Source organism: Periplaneta americana, chromosome 4 (genome assembly GCF_040183065.1).
Source record: "Periplaneta americana isolate PAMFEO1 chromosome 4, P.americana_PAMFEO1_priV1, whole genome shotgun sequence".
In the NCBI taxonomy this organism is placed as follows: domain Eukaryota; kingdom Metazoa; phylum Arthropoda; class Insecta; order Blattodea; family Blattidae; genus Periplaneta; species Periplaneta americana.
Window position 1 is genome coordinate 117,514,530 of NC_091120.1, and position 18,789 is coordinate 117,533,318.

The window sequence follows — 18,789 nt, forward strand, 5'->3', positions numbered from 1 at the left end:
CCATTACTGTCGAAATGAGAGCAGTAAAAATAATTACTACCATCATATGACAGCAGAATGAAGTGTAATTGTGATTATGGCAAGAACGAAACGTTAAAAAAAACAATCACATGTCCATCACTCACCTTCACAACAAGTCACAACTAATAAGATTAGCTGCCAATAGGAATCCTTTTAAAATCACTGAAATGACATAAAGAATTTTCTAGATTACTCCACACTAATGAAAAACTGAGATGCAAATGAAGAAATGCAAAGATGATGGAGACAGATTTGTGTGGCAGTCTGTGAAGTGACTCCATTGTGTTCGAGATGAACCAATGAAAGTTTTCTACAAAACATTACTATGAGATGATTAAAAATTTTGCGTTCTGAATCTAACATGAATAGCAAAGGGAGTCTTGGTTATTCATGGAGAAAAATTCGCTCTAGCACTGGGGATCGAATCCGGGTGCTCTAACCACCAGGCATGGCTCCTTAAGGTTGTAGCAAGTTTGCGCTACATCTGAAAAAATTTACAAGTTAAATTATTGTGGTATAAGTACACGATTGGTATGATCAACTGTAATAAGTTTCTCATCCAACTAGAATCATTCATAGGAGCCTCATTGTTAACTTGCCACAGTAAATGAACATGCTTCTTATGGGGACTGGCTTGACTGGGGCGAGGGGATGAGAGGGGTGTTGTCCAGTGTGGATTTTAAGTTGTTGATAAACGAAGAGGGAGATAAACGAGCTTTGAAAAATGGAAACAGATGGCAGTAGTTCTGCAAAGAATGAGTCTGAGAGGCAGAACATGCCTGTCCCGCGACTGCAGTTGAGTGCGAAAACAAGTTTTTTTAGAGGGTGAGCTTGTATTTTATTGGTGTTTTTGCTTTCTGTGTCTGCTGCAGTGACTTGAGTCAAGCTGGTTGAGAGCATGTGGTGGCATGTAAGAATTTGTGTTAAGAAATTAATAGTGTTATTTGTGCCAGTATTTCTGAAGCGTCCAAGAAGTTTCAGTGGTTATGTGGCTGTGAAAGAAGAAAATCTTTGTTCTATTTTCCTTGTGTTTTGTTTGGAGAAGAGGTCTGGACAAAGGATGATGTTAGTAACATCCAGCATCTCCAGGATCACTCTAAAAACCACAAAAACTCGACCGAGTTTTCTACACAAATAGGTGAGTTTTTGGAAATTTTTACGACTGTTGCATGGTAGGCCTAATATTTTGTAGTAAGAAAGTAAACGACCAAAATTTTGAAGCACAAGCTGCCACTGCTAATCACTAAGCTATGCCGAGGCTCAATCACCAGCACCAGTCTAATCCCTCTTCTTTGGTACTCTCCCTTAGTGGCCTTACTCCATGTTCGACATATATATTATTCTGTAAGACCAAAAAACTAATCTTTACGTAAGGGGAGTCTTCTTGCCTAGCACCTCAAGTGTATTACAGTGCATTATTGCCAACCTCTACAGAGAAAAAGAAAGGTTTCATCTCTCTATCATAGAAACTTATTTACTGCATGAAATGTGCAAGATGCTCTCATTCATTCTGAAGACGATGATTAAGCACAGTAACAATAAAAAAAATGCTGAGTTCGTTGTTCAAACTGTTAAGAAAAATTAAATTAAATGCTCCACTTAATTGGTATTAAATTGTTATAGTTTTTGTATTGATTGTAATAAGTTCATTTTAGCATGAGTGTTTTTGTGTATTATAGGCTAGTATGAAGATTGAATGTTAACCATTCTTTTTCACATAGAGGATAATAATGTTAAACAGAATAATTTCGAGGGAAAAATTGTTCCGGGGCCGGGTATTGAACCCGGGACCTTTGGTTTTAACGTACCAATGCTCTCCCAACTGAGCTACCCAGGAACTCTACCAGACACCGATCCAATTTTTCCCTCTATATCCACAGACCTCAAAGTGGGCTGACAACAGTCAAGCAACCAACATTGAGTGCACACTAACTCTGTGTGACTTAAATTGTGGTTTTCTGTTAACGAACAGTGACGTGTATTATGCAAATCAAGCTTTCAGGTATAACTCCCTGTGAAGTTGATTTGAATAATTTTGAGGGAAAAATTGTTCGATACCAGCCCTGAAACAATTTTTCCCTCGAAATTAATCAAATCAACTTCACAGAGAGTTATACCAGAAAGCTTGATTTGCATAATACACGTCACTGTTCGTTAACAGAAAACCATAATTTAAGTCACACAGAGTTAGTGTGCATTCAATGTTGGTTGCTTGACTGTTGTCAGCCCACTTTGAGGTCTGTGGATATAGAGGGAAAAATTGGATCGGTGTCTGGTAGAGTTCCCGGGTAGCTCAGTTGGGAGAGCGTTGGTACGTTAAAACCAAAGGTCCCGGGTTCGATATCTGGCCCCGGAACAATTTTTTCCTCGAAATTATTCAAATCAACTTCACAGGGAGTTATACCTGAAAGCTTGATTTGAATAATGTTAAACGTTATTTTTTTTTAGTAAAAAGGGTTTATAATTTCCACAAGAGTTTTAAGATTATAACAATTATAATTTATTTTAAAAGTTAACTTTTCTTAGAATAATTAGATTAGTTTGTCCATATAACGAATCAATGACTTACTTTAAAAATTATGATAAAACTTAGGGTCTTCTTACCACCCGATTCATCTAAGGTGCTGAATGACACTGTATCAAAACAAAAAGAATATGGAAAGAAGGATCAAATTTAAGTGAAATTTACTTTGAATGCAAATACATGACATTCAGCAAGTTGAAGTTCTTAATAATCTTATAAAAAATGTAATAGTCACACCGAGGAACCAATAATTATTGGTAAATAAAAATCTTTCTAAATGTCAATGCAGAAGTGTATGTTAAAAATATTACTTCAATTTTCAACTTAGTTTAAGATTATAATAGTGACTTGTTAATTTTTACCCCATAAGTGTCCATCTGAGCATAAGGGAATAAGTCAGCTTAAGCCCTTAATAATTTCGTTAACAGCAAAATCAACAGTTACAACTTCAAAAATATTTTTAAATATTTTCAATAAAATAATTTTTCCAAGTTTGAGAGTCTCGAAGTATTTCGTTATTAATTTTTTAGATGATTCTCCTGTAAAATAGATAAAAATGACTTAATTGATTAACTAGTGGACTTACTCGTGTTAATTATGTAAGTTTGTGCGGCTTACAGCTGTTTCAGTGCTTCATGCACTATCCTCAGAGCCTACTAGACCTCGGTGTCATCTCGAACTTCTCTGCCTGTTATGTGGGTGTGTTTGATTGTTGAAAGGTGTTGAAGAGTGGAGTCAAATAGTGTGTGTGTGTACTGAAATTGATCTGTGTGTTGAGAATTTGATCGGGGTGTGTTTTAGTGTGTTTGTATATTTCGAATTGTTCTAGTGTGTTGGGTTTTTGGTTCTTGGGTTGTATGTGTAGGATTTCCATGTCCGCATTTATGTTATTGTATGTATGGTTAGCATTGGTTATGTGATCGACGTATGTAGATGTATTGTGTCGTCTGGTTATTGCTTTAATGTGTTCTTTGTAGCGTGTTTGGAATAATCTGCCTGTCTGTCCTATATAGAACTTATCATCGAAATCACAGACATCATAACAAAGCAAAACTATTTCACACACAACAAATACTACACCCAAACAGAAGGATTGCCAATGGGATCACCCATATTCAGCATACTAGCAGAGATATTTTTACACAACATAGAACAAACATACATACTCAACAATGAACATAACAAATATGCACACAACATAATATACTGGCAGATACGTAGACGACATACTCAAACTATACAAAGGAATCAAAAGACAAATACACAAACTACACCAATACATAAACAAATTACACCCAAAACTTCAATACACACTAGAACTTGAAAACAACAACTCCATAAATTTCGTAGACATCACCATAACAAAAATTGACAACAAACACACCTACAAAATATATAGAAAACCAACCACCACCACCACCACACACATACACAACACATCTAACCACCCCATACAACACAAACATGCTGCATTCAGGACAATGGTACACAGATTACTAAACATACCCATGAGCCAACAACACTACAATGAAGAAGTGAACACAATCAAATACATAGCACACGAAAACGGATACAATCCAAACATAATAGACAACATCATAAGAAAGACAAAACAAAAACTTAACAAACACAAAAACACGCAAAACACAACACAAACACAAGAACACAAGAAATACATCACACTAACATATGAAAACAAAAGCACACATAAGATCGCATCTTCATTCAGAAAGCAGAAATACAACATAACATACAGAACAGAAAACACACTACAAAGACATCTCAACACACAAACAACACAAACAAATAAATACGACCACACAGGCGTATACAAACTCACATGTAATAGTTGCGATAAGTTCTACATAGGACAGACAGGCAGATCATTCCAAACATGCTACAAAGAACACATTAAAGCAATAACCAGAGGACACAATACATTTACACATGCCGATCACATAACCAATGCTAACCATACATACAATAATATAAATGCGGACATAGAAATCCAACACATACAACCCAAGAACCAAAAACCCAACACACTAGAACAATACGAAATATACAAACACACTAAAACACACCCCGATCAAATTCTCAACACAAAGATCAATTTCAGTACACACACACACACACTATTTGACTCCACTCTTCAACACCTTTCAACAATCAAACACACCCACATAACAGGCAGAGAAGTTCGAGATGACGCCGAGATCTAGTAGGCTCTGAGGATGGTGCGTGAAGCACTGAAACAGCTGTAAGCCACACAAACTTACATAATTAACACGAGTAAGTCCACTAGTTAATCAATTAATTATATTCAAGTGTTAAAAGTAGTGTACGCAAGATTCAAAATGGAAAAATGACTTGTTACCTTTTACCCTGAGACAGTCCATTTGTCACTGAACGGTCAACCCCTTATAAGTATACACCACACTGCACCATGAACTTAAACTAGGTTATGAAAATGATGATAATGATATGTCAGTAAACAATGGCGAAATAAGTTTGAAGTCCAATGCCAAAAGTTACCCAGCAATTCTGCTTCAATAGGTTGAGGGGAAAACTCGGAAAACCCCAACCACATAACTTGTCCCAACCAGGATTTGACCCCAGACCCACTTGTTTCACAGTGAAATATGCTAACCATTAATTATTCCACAGCAGTGGACTTCTTACATTGCTACTCAGTATTTCTAAGATTCCTTTTACTTTGTAATTGTTATTAACATTATAACCCACATAGTTAAAACCTGATACTTGTTCCAACATTAAGGAGATGAATATTACGTTCCTTCTGCCTAACATCTTTATGCGTCACTCAACATAACTGCCGCATCAAAGCAATAACCACAAGAACAAGTAATAGTGCTACAGTTGCGCTCAAACCTCCTGACGTTTACAGGTGTGTCTGCTTATCGGCGGTAGCCAATAGCGGCTGTGCTGCATTGCAATATATAGGCAAGCAGACTCGTCGCATACTCCCCGCTTAGAAAGTCTCAAGATCAAATAACAAGTGCGGTCGGAAAATTGGTATGTTGTAGGGACCCTGCATGTATATATCATGAAAGTTCAATGTTTTCTTAACACACAGAAATAAAAATCACATTTCTAACCCCAGTGGTTCAATTTTATGGGTTAATACAGTAAAACCCCGATAAGACGCTGTTCAAGAGACTGCGTGTAAACCGCGTATTAACCGGGACTGCATATTAGGCGGGTATACTAATTTTGTCTTATATACAGTATCTATTAGCATTTTTCTTTATTGAAATACATGATTCATGAAAGGTAATACAGTATTACTCCATTATGTAATTACTGTACTGTACATCAAAGGCATTTACAATATGTACTGTACTTAATTCTTTTGAAAAAGGTCATTTATAGTTGTTTGCTTTGTGCGTGTTCTCCAAGTCCTCATGTTTACCACACTTCGCTTTCCTGCGCTTAAATCCTCCCGACATCGCAGCTGTAGTGATTGAGTAGTGATTTTTTATCATCATCCATAATGTCGATGATGGGATTCCTAATGAATCAGAGAGTTGTTTCTGATTAAAAGTACTGTTTTCATTGTATTTCGTAAGATTTCCAATTTTTCCGACACAGCACTTTTCGTATAACACTCATTGTAATCACACTCACAGACACTTCAATACACTGAAAGGACAAACTGATCAGCAAAAATTTCCATTCAGTGGCCAAAATGCTTCATTGCTGTTACAGTACATTGTTGAAAATTAAATCTAAAATATTCCACAAAAATAGTGTATTATGCGGGACTTGAGAGCAACAAACAGGATATTTTATAAAGGTGTCATATATGAAATGTGCAGGCATATAATAACTGCTATTTTTGCAAGAATATGCTTTGACAGCATGGACATAATGCTATTTAGGACCATGTCAATTCATTTTTTTACAGAAAATTACTATTTCAGATTAATCCTATCATTCAATTTATTTTATCACACTGCACCTTTGTGTTATTTGACAACTTTATTAACCCTAATAAAAGTAAAACTATTACAAAAATGATATAAACTCAGTGAGTACGATTATTTACACCTGACTCAACTAATTGTTCTATATTTTGTGGCTTTTAATTTCATTCAATGCAATCTGATGATATTTATATTTATTATTATAATTATTATTATTATTATTATTATTATTATTATTATTATTATTATTAAGAAGCCTTCCACATCTCCCTATCAAATCAATCTCAGCTAAATGGTCGCGCTCAACAGTTTTAAAACTACTGCAGCTGAGAGACAGAGACAGAGAGTGTACTTGTGACAACGTCACGCTCGCATGTTATTGGTGCTCACCAAACGTCAGGTTTGAGTGCGACTGTAGAACTCTTTTGAATTCAGAAGGTGATGGAAATAACATCGAAACTAGTTAATCAGGTAAAATAACACCACAATTTACATATTAACCAGTAAAGTAGTTATTTATTTAATCTAAATAACTTAATACACTGACCGGCAAAAAAAAAGAAACATTCTGAAATCTTTAATACAAACTAAATCAATTATTGTACATTCATCAACAGTTATGATAAAACTGATTATCTGCGTCAATTTTAAACTTCTAGAATACAAAAAATTTAAGTTAAACTTTAATAGTGATGTCTGCTACATAATAACATTAGAAACTTTGTTTCTGCGCAGAAGATGTTCAATTGAAGATCTAGGGAAAAAATGAATAACGCAAAATTTATGAATCCATTGTTGTGTTTTCCATTTGATATAAGATAGCCATTTTGTGTTTTTATGAAATATGCCTCTCTCATCTCATGAATTTTTTTTTTTATTTTATTGGGTTATTTTACGACGCTGTATCAACATCTAGGTTATTTAGCGTCTGAATGATATGAAGGTGATAATGCCGGTGAAATGAGTCCGGGGTCCAGCACCGAAAGTTACCCAGCATTTGCTCGTATTGGGTTGAGGGAAAACCCCGGAAAAAACCTCAACCAGGTAACTTGCCCCGACCGGGATTCGAACCCGGGCCACCTGGTTTCACAGCCACTCATCTCATGAAGTAGGAGCTGCAGTGGCAATGGTGGAAAACAGCCACAGTCTTTGACATGTTGCCCAGAGATTGAATGCAGCCACTCTATTGTGCATAGGGCACTGCACCGCTTTTGGAAAACTCAGCAGTACACTAGGAGACCGGGTTTAGGCCGTAAGAGAAAAACTTCAGTCAGAGATGATCTACTTTTATTGCATCAGATCTTGCAGAACCGGCACACCACCGCTGTCGAAGTCTGTAATTGACTTCAATTGGCCACACACATCAACATCAGTGAAAGGACAGTTAGAAGAAGGCTTGATGAAGCAAATCTGAGACCTTGGAGGCCCGCAACTGGTCCTCTGCTGTATGCAAAACAACACAGAAATCATTTTGCATTTGCAAGGAACCACCAACATTGGACACATGAAGACTGGAGCCATGTACTCTTTACAGACAAGTCCAGATTCTGCATAAGAGGACCAGATGGAAGGGACTGCATGATCTCTAAATGCACACAATTTGGAGGCGGCTCCATTATGGTCTGGGCGGGAATATCTATCAACGAGAAAATGGAGTTTGTTCTCATCGAAAATGGATCTCTAACAGCAGCACGATATATTAATGAGGTTCTTTATTATCATGTGATTCCATTCTCGATATTTGCAGGAGAAAATTTTATCCTTATGCATGATAATGCCCATCCTCATACTGCTTGGTGTGTGTCAGATTTTTTGGATGAAGTTGGTATCGTGTCTCTTGGATGGACTTCATGCAGCCTGGACTTAAATCTGATAGAGCACATATGAAATAATCTAGGACAATGTGTTCAAGGCAGAGATCACCCTTCAGAAACAATGCAACAACTGAGGGAAGCTTTATGGCATGAATGGGAAAACATTGGGCAAAGAATACATTTAGTACTGTGGTAAGGAGCATGCCAAGCCGAATGGAAGCTGTCATCAGAGCAAGAGGAGAAAACACCCACTACTAGGTTTTGTTTTAATGTGTGAACAGGTATTAATTCACACAAATTAATTCAAACTTCAATTTTATGATATTTTGTCTTATATTTTACGATATTTATATCATAGAGTCATTTAATTTGTCTCAAAAATCAATTTCGTTTCATAATACTGTAATTCATGAAATTTCCATAATTAAATGTTACCTGGAAATATTCAAGGTGTTCCATTTTTTTGCCAATCAGCGTAGTTTATCAGTACAATTTGTTGTATATTTTCCATATTTTATGTCAGTAAGGAATTTTGTTCTGGAAAATATTATCTTGTTACAATTTAGCAGTACTTTTTATCAAATTTGACGATTATTTATCAAATACCGAATGAAAGAGTGGTTCCCAATTGTAGACAGAGTTCCTTTCTTTCAATATGTACAGTTTCCCTGGAAAAGGATGAGACGATTGAATATTCCTAAGTCTCAGATGTAAGACACTGCGCATGATCGGAGACCAGAGCACCGATACACAAGATAACGAATATTGAGTTACTTAAATTCAGGCTATTTGGTTTGTTACTAGCATCGTTCCGAAATTCAATTAAAAAACTGCAAAAAATATGATAATATTACATAAATAAAAGATAAATATATACATAAATCCTGTAGTTAAATCGACAATGGACCTTCATGACTAGATCGACACTCTGCACAGAAAGGAAAGCTTTCATGTCGTTTCCATAGCTCAGACGGTAAGACTTCTGCGTGTTGTGTAGAAGAGTGCGAGTTCGATTCTTAGTCTACACAACAATTTTTTTTGTCTAAATAACGTTGAAATAGCTAAGTCACGTTGAAATATAGTTTTACAAAGTCCTGAGATTAAGTGTTAATGATCGCAAACAATACAAAATTACAAGTTATAATATTATAAACGTTAATCTAATGAATGCATTTATACACACACATATATATACAATGTAAATGCATATATATTAAAAACTAACAATTAAAATTAAATTAAAAAAATATATAATAATAGACAAACTTTTACAAAGGTTTAGAGTCCTTAGGCTATGTCATTTGTTGAGTAATTATTACAATAATTTATTAATAGCTTTCCCATATGTGTAAGAAATGCACTCGCACAAAACAATTTTTGTTAAAAGTATGGCTTTGGATTAATTCATTCTCACCCCTGCAGTTAATTTTAACTATTTTATCTACGTGTTTGCATTCAATTTTATTCATGTTATGATTGAATGTATAAGCACTGTTGCAGTTATTGACTAATTACATATATTAATAATAATTATTAAATACATCTGTTAAGTAACCAATTGCAGTATCTTTTGCAAAATCTTGAATGTTTAAGTTGTCAATAATATTTCTGTACTATATACTATAATACGTTAAAAGAATTTGCAATAGATTTGGGATCCTCTACTTTATAATCATTGGTTTTAATGAAAAAATATTTTCTTTCTTAGGATATCTACAAGTTTAAATTTAATAATATTACGAATAGGTTTAATTGCATTATCTGAATTTTGTACTTTTCTACTCAAATATATTCTATTTCCCTCTTTCATAATTTTTGATAAATTACACTGTACTTCTTGCAGTATTTAAGAACATGAAGATCATTACATTGCAACTCATTACATATAGATTCTTCTTTTTAATACATGAGATTTTGAAGTCCCTGCGTTATCTACATGTTTTAACTTTTGAATTATTTCACAACATTGAGTGGAGATCATCCACTGAAGTGATTATGAAATTAAGTGAAAAATTCAATATATTTACTCTTAATATCAGTAGTACCAGTATCATATATGTTTTTCTAAGATTCATTTTGTAGACATAAATGTAAATAATCACTAGATACAGCAATTACGATCCTTTCTTAGTTTTTAAATTAATATTTTGAAATTGTTCAGTGACATTGGAAACACATAGGATTTGTTTATCATGGTCAGACAAGCCATTGATTATAGGTTCTGTCGAATAGGAATTCAGTCTAATTCTGTGTACAAAACGTTTATCAATGGCTGTTACTTCAGCTTGTATGCTATGGGAAAATGACCCTACGAATAAGGTTTCCAGTTTCAAGGAGTGAATTTAGTTTACTTTTACGGAAAAGTTCCGAGAGATAATCTATGTTTATGTCACTACAGATCACAAATTCCATATGAGATTTTTAAAGTCTTTTCTTTACAAATTCAATGTTGGCTATAAATATTAATAAATAATGTAAGAAATATGAATGATTGTAGTTATAAGTCTGATTTACATTATAAAAAGCAAGAAGTTACATTCCTCGGCAAGATTCGAACTTTCGATGTTTGGTTTTGTCGTCCAATGCACAATCACGGACCTATTCAATGCTTATGTTAATAACATACAATTTAGCTGTAGCAATGTGGTGTCATAACTTGGGGTTTGTTTATTTAATGTAATTAGATTTAATTTGATTAGTTTCGCAACAATTGGACTTCCTGTTATATCCTGTTATTTAGATATTTAATTTAGGGTTGATTTATTAACTCTTACTATGCAAGATGCCTCTTATTTCAATAATTCTATATCACGTTAAATAGTCATTGTCTACACTAAAGTATTATCGTCATCTCTCATTTCTCATCGTAATGGCGAACCGACGTGACATGAGACAGCGAGTTATAGCTCTAGTTGAGGCTGGATATGGGGCTAGATTTGCTGGCCGTTTGGTCGGTGTTCCTGGAAGTACAGCCGCGAGATGGGTTCATCGTTACCAAAATTTTGGGGAGGTCGAAAATCGCCCTATTCCTGGGCGTCCGCGGATTTCTTCATTCGAAGAGGATGCTCTTTTATTCGAGACAGTTCAACAGGACCCCTTTCTGACTGCTAACGAAATAAGAGCAGCATCTAACTTTCCCGGCTCTTCACGGACTGTGATCAGCAGGTTGAGGAACCGCGGTATTAGGAGCCGGAGGGCTGCGCAAATGGAAATATTGGGGGAAGCACAAGCTGTCGACCGTCTTGCCTTCGCTACCAATCGAGTGGATTTCGATTGGAGAAATGTAATTTTCTCCGACGAAACAACCATCTCGAGTGATTACGAAGGTCCTGTCCGTGTCTATCGTGAGGATGGTCTCCGACATGATCAGCGCTATGTGCACCGACGTGAAAGATCGGGGCGCTTTAGCATATCGTGTTGGGGGTGGATGTCTTACGATGGACCTGGCGTTATAGAACGCATCAATGGCCGGTTTAATGCGGAAACTTACGAGCACATTCTGGAAAATATATTCCTTCTCTCCGCCCGAGAACGTTTTCCCGAAGGAACATTGCTGTTCCAGCAGGATAACCATCCCGTGCACTATGCTGCAAGCATTCAAAGATGGTTTCAAAGGAGACCCGAGATCGAAATCATTAATTGGCCTCCGAAGTCACCTGATTTGAATGTCATCGAAAATTTATGGGCGGAATTGAAAAAGAGAAGGATAGCCATCTATGCCCACCGACACCCTCGAAATCGAGACGAATTTTGGGATCAAGTTGTTGACACCTGGGAAGATCTCGCCGGGGATCAGAACTTATTCCACAATCTCGTGACATCCATGCCGGATCGACTTAGAGCTGTAATAGAAGCTGATGGCATGTGGACAAGATTTTAAGTTCACAGGTCTCTTTTTGTTTCTTATGATTTTTGTTTGAGGAAGAATACTTTTAACTTCCAAGTAAGATTTATTTTTTTTGACGAGGTTCAGCCCACTTGTAAGACCCAGAAATTGGGCATAAATTATTCCATATTTTTCGACAAATTAGACAGTCGACGAACTCTGAACAAATTAATTACACCTCAATAAAAAAAAAAGTTTTACCTGGGATCGAACACGAGAGGTTTCGGTTATACAATGGAACCGGCACGCTACTATATGAGCTACCGAGACAAGACAGTGATAGCAGCAGTCCAGAATGTAGATCCCTTAGCAGGCATTTGCCATTCGGTACAGTGAAGCAATGATATTTTGGGACTCGAGCTATGTTGTGAAATCCTGGCCTTAAATGGCAGTCTTCTTCGTGATCCTTATTCTGGTCCTTGTCCTTGTTGTGGTCCTTGTAACAATTCTTGTACTATCTGTCATGTTATGTATCCCTACGTCGATATCGAGTGAACCGCGCTGTAGAACTTTAACTTCCGACGACCAAGAATCGTCTCATTCTTTTTCAGGATAACTGTACATAAATAAGAAATTTAGTGTTTTTTTTATGGTTTATTTAACTACGGTCGCAACTCCTGAGGTTATAACAGCATCACCAGTGTGGTGGAATTTTGTCCTGCAGGAGTTCTTTTACATCCCAGTAAATCTACTGACATGAGCCTGCCGCATTTAAGCACACTTAAATGCCATCAACCTGGGCCGGGCTCAATCCCCCAACCTCAAGCACAGAAGACCAGCGTTAGACCGACTGCACTACCCAGGCTGAAATTTAGTCTTGTATAAACACTTCCAAATTACTCTTTGTCCCATTCAAGAGAAAATACGGTTTTGTTTAGACTGCCAGACTGATACAATTGATAAGCTTTCTATTAGATTAGAATACAGACAGTTTCAATCATATTTTATTTGTAATATTTATGTGCCATACTTCGGAGTTGTCTGCTCCAGTATGATGAGATGATTTCCTAGAGCACAATTCTAATGGAAAAAAAAACACACTTTCATGACACATGTAATGTGGAATCTGTACATTGAAGATTGCTTCAAGTCTCATTACACAAAAACAAACTTATACATAACACAATTTAATACAGAATTTGTAATCAAATTATATATAGTTCAATTATTATACAGGAACATTTGATACTTATTTTCATTTTAGGAAAGTACTGAATTTTTCACTATCTCTTGGCACCACAGTAGAGGTAAACTTAACCTCCATGAACGCCAATGGGTTAGGGTTAGATACATCACTTAACTTTTTTTTATTATGAATATGCATGAGAGGAGTAATCATTTAACAATGATATGTAACTAAAATAATCTGAGATAACTGAACTATACCTTATGAGTTTCAACTAATGACCTCTTGTTGAAGAACCATATATCTGCTAGGAAAAGAAATCTTGAGATCAGCTGATGGATATGCTCGGCAGGGTGGAGAGATAAGCTATCTTCAACTCGATTTTGATTGTTACAGTGCACTTCAAACCACTGTGAATTTTTTTCTAACAATCTTTGTAAGTTACCTTCTGCACCATCAAAAGGTTGCTTACACATCAAGCTGTAGACAATAAAATAATATTAAAAACAGAACAAAATACTGTAAATAATAATGGGATGTTAATTGAACTTCTTATACTTTACAGCACAACTCGGCAATCAAAATGATTTCTCATGACAAAGTAGGTACGAAATTACTAATTACATTACTAAAAAACGTACTGCAAACAGAGCACAATTAATTACCCACTGAAATGATATGCTGTATATTGACTTCATCTTATCTTATTCAATTTTACTTTTCCCATTTACAGAAAAAACACTGTGATTCTTAAATATGTGTCATTAAATAGCGCTTACTTTTTTGTTATATGTATCATACAGACATTAAAATAACGACTCTACAGTATGCAGTAAAGATTTTTCTAATTATCTATGATTGTATTCTTACACATAACTTTCTAGTGTAAAGTCACAAAAATTCACACTGGCAGACCTCTACTTGCTCTAACGCATATTATAGGCCTACCTCACAGAACAACACACACTAATAATTAATGACGAAAAATACAGTAATCCCCTTATCCACAGAGTCTGTATCTGCAGCTTCAATTATCTGCAGTTAATCTCAGTAACATTGTTTTACCATACATATTTTAGTGCCTGGCATCTTTACATAAGAGTTTTGTAAAATCTAGAATTTAGTCACACTCTGTATTCACAGACTATGGTTTTATCAATTAGCAACACTGTTCTCAATGGCATTATCTCCACTATTTACCTTTCACTGGTCTGACACGTGCTGCAATAGCAATTTACCAACAGGATATCCACAGTTTCATGTATCCACATTAGGTTTTAAAACATATCCTCCACAGATATGGAAGGATTACTGTACTATCAATCCCATCCAAAACCCATATTGAACCCCAAACAACAGGTCTAAACCAGATAATGTGCATGAAAACTAAGACTTCAAAAAATCGTGTTAAGTAACCAACGTATAAGATTCATATACTATCTTGTGTGATTTATCAAAGGCTTTCGATTGTGTATCCCATAACATAATGATTAGTAAACTTGGGTATTATGGTATAAAAGATATTGTCTTAGATTTGTTTAAAAGTTGTCTATCAAATTGTTTTTAAAGTGTATTTTATAGTGGTGAATATTCAAACATTGTTGCAATTGATAAGAGTGTTCTCGGTTGAGAAGCTTTTATCATCTAGTCTGCTGTCAAAAAATCTGAAAGTTAGAATTTATAAAACAGTTATATTACCGGTTGTTCTGTATGGTTGTGAAACTTGGACTCTCACTCTGAGAGAGGAACATAGGTTAAGGGTGTTTGAGAATAAGGTGCTTAGGAAAATATTTGGGGCTAAGAGGAATGAAGTTACAGGAGAATGGAGAAAGTTACACAACGCAGAACTGCACGCATTGTATTCTTCACCTGACATAATTAGGAACATTAAATCCAGACGTTTGAGATGGGCAGGGCATGTAGCATGTATGGGCGAATCCAGAAATGCATATAGAGTGTTAGTTGGGAGATCGGAGGGAAAAAGACCTTTGGGGAGGCCGAGACGTAGATGGGAGGATAATATTAAAATGGATTTGAGGGAAGTAGGATATGATGATAGAGACTGGATTAATCTTGCACAGGATAGGGACCAATGGCGGGCTTATGTGAAGGCGGCATTGAACCTTTGGGTTCCTTAAAAGCCATTTGTAAGTAAGTAAGTTCCCAAGGATTGGTATTGGGCCTTTAATATTTAATTACAGCTAATGATTTGCCTTCTAATAGTCATAGTAAATGTATAGATTTTGCAGGTGATACAACACTGTATTTATCCAGTAATTATTTCAATTATTTGAACCACGTTATGACTCTGTCCTACGAAGACACAAGTGAATGGTTTCAGGCAAATGAATTCAATCTTAACACCAATAAAACTCACAAATATTGTTTACTTTAAGACAGACAGTACTTAACGAGGCTCAATATTATGTTAAATTACTTGCTTTAATTCTGGATTCTAAATTAACATGCGAACTGCATATAAATTATGTGTTAGACTATTGATTTATTTGTTAAGATGTTTAAAAAGCTTGGTATCCAAGGAATTTCTTAAGAATGTTTATCATGCATTTTTAATAGCATATTGCTACATGGTGGGGTATTCAAATTTAAGGAAATAGCTGTAATATAAATAGGATTCTTAAATTGCAAAAGAAGACTATCTGTATTATCAGTGGTTCAAATTTTGATGCCCATTGTAAGCCTCTGTTTATTAGTGAAGGTATACTTACTGTGTATATATTTCATTGTCTAATTCTTGTCAAAAATAATTTGTCCAAATGTACAGAGCAAATTGGTCATCATATTGAGCGTAACGTGGAAAGTTTATAGTTTTCGGAAGAAAAAAAAATTCCGAAACTTTAATATCATTGTTGTGGATAATTACTCAGCACAGATCTTGATTTCTGTCAATGCTCATAGAGAGTGTATTTCGATAGAATGGATGGTTTTCGTGTAAATTAAATAAAAAGTATCACAAATTTGTTGCATGACTAACATGACCAGACATGGCAACACTCATCAGCTGTTCTCGACTTCCTTTCGATAGGGGTACGGGATAATTGGTAGTCAAGCCGTCTTGTCCCAGTATTATGTGAATATCCAGTAGAAGTAGGTGTCTGAGTCTTCCAATCTTAAGTGATGCTTGTACTACCATTCAACTTTGCATATCACAATGTTGAGATTTTCTAATTCGGAATGTCTGGACATGATTTTAATTTGTGAAGAGATGAAATGTAATTCGCGTGCCATTCAATGATTGTTTGCAGAAAGTTTCTGGTAGGATATTAAATACTGTAAATACTAAACTCAGTGATTTTGAAAGTGCTAGTTGAAAATAGCAAACATATGTGTCAAAATATTGTAAATAGTAAAGTCAGTGTTTGTGAAGTGCCAATTATTGTAAATAGTAACGTCAGTGTTTGTGAAAGTGCTAGTTAAAATATTGTAAATATTAATCTCACTGTTTGTCAAGAACTGGTGTTAGTAATATAGTAATATGTGAACAGTGCATAAAAGGACCAAAAAACAAAATGCTGAAACTAGTAAAGTTTAACAGGACTGGAATGGAATGAAATTTATGGGAGGGAGAGCATTATGGCCCAGCACCACAATCTGTTACGATCTATTTAACAGAATTAATAACCGTGCCACAACAGTATCTACAACACACCTGGACTGACTCACCAAGCGAGTAACCATGAGCCACCACTGTAAAGAAGAGGATCTAACCCCAGCACAAGAGGCCTTTGCCCAACATCAGACAAGATGGCTATATCATTAATTCATTATCCAGTGCAAATATATTCATTGCTGTCTGCTAGCTGGTCCGTGACATGGGCAGCGTAATTTCAATATTTCACAATCAGAATCAACAACAACCTGATGAAATTGTTGACAGGGAAGAGGAGATTTTAAATTTGGTTGCGAAAAACCTGGGCAGCAGGAGTCATTTGATTTTGCAATACATACAGTAACCTTTTCTTTATGTCTCACGTCGAATGAGTTCAATGTCTCCATATAGAATCTTGGGCACTGAGACATTGCCAGCAAGTTTAAACTTTTGATGCAATTATTTAATAAACCATACACTTAATCTCAAAACATATAGTAGATTTTTTGTTTATTTACATGTGATCTATCCCTCCTTTCAATGTGCAGGGTTATACTGCTTCCACTCTGTACAAGTAAATCAGAACTTCACGGTTATTTTACAAGATATAATTATCCTTTATTAGTTCCAAAAAATAGTTATAAATGATTGCTGCTGACTAGTTCAATAAACTACCACCCGAGGCTCACTCTATTTGTTTCAGTAGATATAAGTCATCAGTTCAAAACTGGTTCCAAAATAATCCATTCTATATTATTCAAGAATTTTTTTATCTCTCTATTGATATTACTTTTTAACTATTTATTTCAATAATTTTAATGTATTTATTGTTTACCTGTTTTTGACTCGCCATACACTTTTTGAGTTTCTGGGTAAATAAAGACTGATTGCATGATTGAACAGAGTTCCTACTAAATCATTGTTAAAGTATATACCCCAATCTCTGTTATATTATTTAAATAACTAGATTCAAATTAATTTTTCAAAATAATTCCTCCAGATCTTTTCAACTTTCCTCAATAAGTTTATATTTCAAAACATAATAAACCTCACAAACATTTTTGAAGACCTATTTATTTATAACATTTCATTCATCATGAAGATAACATGACTTCCTCATTATACATTTCATAAAAAGTTTCTTTATCATATCAATCACAAGAGATTAATTTATAGCTTTTCTAACTATCATTCGAAAGCAATCCATAATAATTAAGAAGATAATTTACTGTGACCCGAATATGAAGATGAACTTCGTTTTCTGTGGTTGTCAACTGTTTATTGGATTTGTTCAAATGAGGTTATTTTATTCAGCATCTATTCTGATTGATACAGCAGAGTCCATATAGGCCAGTTTCTATCTGATGCTTTTCCAATTCACTGCAGGCTAAAGCAAGGAGATGCACTATCACCTATACTTTTTAACTTTGCTCTAGAATATGTCATTAGTAAAGTCCAAGATAACAGACAGAGTTTGGAATTGAATGGGTTACATCAGTTGCTTGTCTAAGCGGATGATGGGAATATGTTAGGAGAAAATCCACAAATTATTAGGGGAAACATGGGAATTTTACTTGAAGCAAATAAAGAGATAGGTTTGGAAGTAAATCCCGAAAAGACAAAGTATATGATTATGTCTCGTGACCAGAACATAGTACGAAATGAAATATAAAAATTGGAAATTTATTCTTTGAAAAGGTGAAAAAGTTCAAATATCTTTGAACAACAGTAACAAATATAAATGACACTTGGGAGGAAATTAAATGCAGAATAAATATGGGAAAATGCCTGTTATTATTCGGTTGAGAAGCTTTTGTCATCTAGTCTGCTGTCAAAAAATCTGAAAGTTAGAATTTATAAA

At 35.1% G+C, this 18,789-nt stretch overlaps 1 protein-coding gene across 4 annotated transcripts in view; it reads right to left on the reverse strand.

The window, feature by feature from the left end:
* Positions 1 to 18,789, reverse strand: part of Smg5 (Smg5 nonsense mediated mRNA decay factor) — a 535,039-nt gene that overhangs the window by 421,791 nt on the left and 94,459 nt on the right. For all 4 annotated transcript variants that reach the window (XM_069823861.1, XM_069823860.1, XM_069823859.1 and 1 more), the window contains exon 6: positions 13,579 to 13,798. In XM_069823861.1, the coding sequence (XP_069679962.1) occupies positions 13,579 to 13,798 (220 nt within the window). The remainder of the gene's footprint in view (positions 1 to 13,578; positions 13,799 to 18,789) is intronic.